General features: G+C 37.6%; 1 protein-coding gene across 1 annotated transcript; it reads right to left on the reverse strand.

The window, feature by feature from the left end:
- Positions 1–591: 591 nt before the first annotated feature.
- Positions 592–4,967, reverse strand: LOC113299648. The gene is made up of 5 exons (XM_026548715.1): positions 4,695–4,967; positions 3,201–3,357; positions 1,562–2,515; positions 1,147–1,269; positions 592–974 (listed from the first exon to the last, which is right to left on the reverse strand). The coding sequence occupies exons 1-4, from the start codon at positions 4,759–4,761 to the stop codon at positions 1,158–1,160; spliced, it is 1,290 nt and encodes a 429-aa protein (XP_026404500.1). The 5' UTR covers positions 4,762–4,967; the 3' UTR covers positions 592–974; positions 1,147–1,157.
- Positions 4,968–5,432: the final 465 nt, after the last annotated feature.

Consider the following 5,432-nt stretch of genomic DNA (forward strand, 5'->3'; position numbering starts at 1 on the left):
GATTGAGAGTCTCTAATCATCAATATTCTCGACCAAATCACGATCAAATCGATCGCTCAGTCCCCCTCTCTCGATCAAATCACGAACCAGTGAATCACTGTTAGAGAATGAGAAAAAACGAACTTTTGGTAGAAACCGTAGAATGAATGAAATGGGTTATTCTCTCCCGACATGCGACACATATACCTAGGGGTAGGAAATTACAAGTACACCCCTAGACTATCGGATATCGGATATTAACCTAACGGAAACAACCTATTCCGATATCGATATCGTTAAGAGGAAATATCCGATAGCATAACGGATTCCGATATCCGATATCCGATATGTCGGATTAAATCCTATAGGATGTCGGATTTCGGAAATGGATATCGGATATCGGTTATCCATTGCCAGCCCTAATTATGGGTTTTGGTGTTTTTAACCAATTTTGTGAAAAAAATAGGGGTGCAAACAAGCAAAAATAGGCTTTGAAGCCGGCTGAGCAGGGGTGCAAGTACACACCCTTGCAATAGGCTGGCTCCGCCCCAGGTGTGACTCAAACCTCCCCCCTCCATCATGTGAATTTCGCACGGTTCTGGAAGTATGGGATAAAAGAAGAAAAACAAAAGAAAGCTTTAATTAACAGAAACGTTTAAATTTTGGCGAAGGATCAAATTTTGGGTTACAATAGCAAACTAGATTAGATAGATAAACTGAACTATCATCTCAACATATTTTCAAAAAATGGCTTTCATATTTTCTACCTATTGGATCACTGAACTATCATTTTCTACATTGTTGATCAAGTGTTGATTAGTATAATCTAAGTACTGATCAAGAGTTGAATCTTCACAAAAGATACCTACAAAGTTACTACCTCAATTTCCTTTTTCTTTCTATTAGGCCTGCCGAGTTCCGCCGAATATTTGAGGGACTTATTCCTAATTTATACACATTCTCCTGCAGATAGTTGTTTGTAACTTCTGATAAACCTGATTAATAAAAGGACACATTAGAAACCCGGAAAAGACTTTTAAAAAAAAAAAATCAGCACCATTATAAACGGAACAAGAACAAAAAAAAATCAGCACCCATTTCATTGTACACTCCGACATTCATGATAGACACAAGAAAAGGAGGATATTTCTCCATCACAGTAATTACCTTGAAGCAATTTACAGCTTTCTCCACAATTTAATGACATCACCAGCAAAGGACCTCAGCTTTCCCCAAATATTTGGTACCACTGGTACAGGATCTTCCTTCGACTCCTTGCTTAATATGTTTCTGCACAACATACATGGTATAACACATATTCAAACAGTAATCCTACCGGAGATGATAGAGTGTAAGAATGACGTGTGACGGAAATAGCAAAGTTGGTCATGGGAAAGGCTGGAGAGTGGAGCTATAGCATCCTTATCAATAAACAAGGTTCTTCATAAGGCGTGACTTCTCATTAACTCCACCATCCAGTTACCTTGTAGTTTCACTAGACTAAGTAACATAACTTGTTTGTGATAAAGAGGACCAAACGCTGACAAATGTTCACTTAGAAAAATCTGTCACAGAAAAATACCTCGAAAGCTTATCTCCTTCCAGGTCTTCTTGAGCGACTCCTACTGAACCATCTGAACTCAACAAGCCTTCAGAGTTAGCTGCTTCTTTACCAGCGTCACATGGTTTTGCAGTCTCTCCACTCAGGGAGTTCTCAACATCAGTGGGAACCTGTGGTTTTTCTTTTGCTTCTACGTCATTGCTAATGATGATTGTTGAAGACTTGACCTTTTCTTCTGAACCATGCACGACCTCTTCTTTCAAGCCATTAATACCCAAAGATATTTCAGACATAGCTGCTTCTTTAGCACTATCACAAGGTTTTGCAGTCTCTCCACTCAAGGAGTTCTCGGCATAAGCGGGAATCTGTGGCTTTTCTTTTGCTTCTAAATCACTGCTAATGATTATGGTCGAAGACTTGGCCTTTTCTTCCGAACCATCTGAACCATGCATGACCTCTTCTTTCAAACCATTTTCAGACTTAGCTGCTTCTTTTGCACTATCACAAGGTTTTACAGTCTCTCCACTCAAGGAGTTCTCCACATAATTGGGAATCTGTGGCTTTTCTTTTGCCTCTAAATCACTGCTAATGATTACGGTTGAACACTTGACCTCTGCAGCCTCTCCAGTCAAAGGTTTCTCAGCACGATGGCAAACTTCAGGCTTTACTTTTGCTTCTACATCATTTGTAATGATGATTGTTGAAGGCTCCTCCTTAGCTGTTGAGCTCAGTTCATGGCTCTTCAGATCCACTGCTGGTTCTGTGTTTGTGATCTCTTCAACCTTTGTAAAACCTTGATCTTCTTTCTTAGGAACTTTGGTTTGCAATAAATGCTGGTCTGCCTCGCTGACATGGGAGGTTTTAGATTTGTGGTCTAGTTCCTGCACCAACCTCCTAATAGTGTAGTGAGAACCTCCCATTTGCTTACGAATTTCAGTAATAGTAGGAAATTTTCCTCCATTCAACGTCTTGTAACTACGGAAGACACCAAGCAAAGTGTTTCAGTTAAAACAATCGCTTCCGAGAAACAGCAAAACAAAGAATATCGATACTACTAATGTACTGCTACTACTACTAGATTCCAATTAACGTTAAAAACTCCGGAGAATGAAAAAATTACCATCGTACTTATTAGACAACATGTGACATACTCAAAACTTTACAACAAGACTGAATCAAGTACTGATTACAAATTTTGAACTTTAAACTAAAAGGGCTATCTAACTGAGTCATAGATGCATGGCATACATGGACAACTAAATTGGCTAAAGTTGTCATCTGAATTTGACGAAAGGAAACCTCACCTAAATTCAAAAGATACAGATAACTGACTAAATATTTAACTGAAGGATACTGTTTTTCATTTATAATTCAGTGCTTTGGTGTATATATATCAGGTGTTCAATTTGCCAACAAACAAGTGCAACACACTTCACATAACAAAAGCTGCTCCAACATGCCATGATATCTACGCAGTGAGAGCACTGATAGATTGATCATTCAAACTGCCGATACGCAGTATACACGCTCTTCGAGGCTTGTTCCCATAAAGTCATGTACGTGAAACAATCAAAGTCCAGCATAATATATGGTAAGTTGATTCTGACAATAAGAAACTAGATCCAATTAGAACTTATCTAGCTAGAGTGAAGATACATACTTTTCAACAAAAGCTTCCACCATCCATCTCCTTTCATCTAGTGGTACCCGTTTACAATTGCTTTCACGTTTTGATGCACCAGAAGGGGCAGATGCAGAAAAAGCCCTACTGCACCGGATATTTGATTCACATACTGCAGTTGTTATTTTGTAGAACACTGCCGAGTGCCAGTATACTAATGTTAACAAGATCCACGCCGCAAAGCAAAATAACATACACTATTATGCTAAAGAAATAAACCCTTGATCAAGAAAACAGTAATTTATAAAGTAAACTAAATCTCAAAGCTTGAAAGTTAGAGAAACCTAACATCAGTACATAACCTGTTAGAGATCATCACGACTTAGAAGAGAAATCTAGAAATTCTCTTTGCAAAAAATTATCTACAGATGTATACTCTCTAGAGTTATCTAGAGAACAAGGTAGTTATAGAATTATCTAGACTAAGTTATAGACAGTTCTCTAGAAATCTACATAAGTCCTAGCTAGTCACTACACTAGTATAAAAAGGGAATAGGTTTCCCTATTTGTAGTCTCTCAATCATAGAGTGAATCAAGAGTGAGTGATCGAGTTTGCTGAGAAGTCAGTAGAGTTAGTGCAATTAAGTGAGTGAGTATGAGTGAAATTAATTCCAAGTAAGGTTGTGCCGAAGAGATAAGGTGCGAGTGAGCTTCGTTCGCATATTTTCTTTTTTATGAAAAACTTACTCTTATTGTTCACAAGTAGAATTTTACACCATAAGCTTCACAAACTCACTCACAATTAGTTTAACTTTACACCACACAGCCAACTACTTGTCTAACTCATACATACTCTCTTTTCTCACCACTCAAGCTCAACTGGTTTTCTCACTTCCCTCGATCACTGGCTCTCAACTTTTCTTGAAGCTCACATATGTGCAAGGCATTCCGTATAATTAGTCTAGCCGACTAGCAAGGAAATAGAGGTTCTTGAGAACCAACTAGAACCTAGATATTCCTAAGAGCTGTAGACAATTAAGAAAAGCCTAGACTAATCGTTAGTGATTACTCTGAGTTTCTCTAGAGTAGGTATGCAGGGTGCTGCTGAATTTCAACATAACCATCACACAGCAAATTGCATATTCTAGTAACAACTAATTTTCATATCAAAGTCGAGTGACTGTCAACATAAATTGCATAGTAATCAAGCCACAAATGCCCTCTTTAGATTCAAGTACCCATAATTTTCACATTACTTCTCAAAGCTCCACTTGTTAAAATGAAATTCTAGCAAATAATAATGTTATTCTTCATCCCTTTTTCTATAAAATTAGGAGAAGCCCAAGAATCATAATTACATGCAAAGCCATTAACAGCGAGAAATACTAGAAACGCTTCAAAAATCCTCATGTGTATTTGAACGGAATTTGCAGAAATTCCTAATATATATTGGTTGGGGTTTATCTGAACCTAAAAAACAACTGAACAGATGAGAAATTGAATGAAAGAAATGATTAAGAGTTTTGAACTTACCCTTCTTCTTAGAATCAGAAAAGGAAGGGTCCTTAGATAAAAAGGAGAGCCGTCTTGCAGCCTGCATCACTTCCAGACTAGAAATCAAAACTTCAAAACCATCAAAGGGGAACGGATAGAGATCGATAACATGAAACACCCTAGAAAAATGAAGAGGCCGTAGATGGAGATCACAAACGAGAGTGAGTAGGGGTGAAAGATCCCTCCAAACGACAATAGGGTTTAAATGTTCTCGGTTTTGCTTCGGCTTTGATGAAGGAAATGTGGTGTGGGTTTAAACTTTAAGAAGTTAAATAAGGACTTCTTTGAGATTAGTGTGCAAGATAATGAACCTTTATTACTAGCTTTTACTTTGGGTTGGGCCTATTATTTAGTGTTAGGGAAACTTAGGTGCAGGCCCAAGAAAAATAATATTCTCATTGTCAGACCCACAATTAATTTTTAGTTCCTTGACACCCATAATTATATGAAATTATTAAAAATATCTGCATGATGGATTATGCATCCGCATGACGGGTTATGCATCAGGGGTATAATTGCCAACGCAACTTGGATATAACATATCTAACAATCCGCGCCTTGGAATTTTACAAATTTTATATCGTTGGAAATATTTTTAAGAGAGCTACGCAACGAGTACAAACAAGATATCAAAATTTTGTTTTTAACGAAAAAAATCGGAGGTGATCATCATTTTAGGCAAAATTTTCGAAAACTTGATACACAACCATTATGCAG

The sequence above is a fragment of the Papaver somniferum genome, chromosome 7 (assembly GCF_003573695.1).
Source record: "Papaver somniferum cultivar HN1 chromosome 7, ASM357369v1, whole genome shotgun sequence".
NCBI lineage: Eukaryota > Viridiplantae > Streptophyta > Magnoliopsida > Ranunculales > Papaveraceae > Papaver > Papaver somniferum.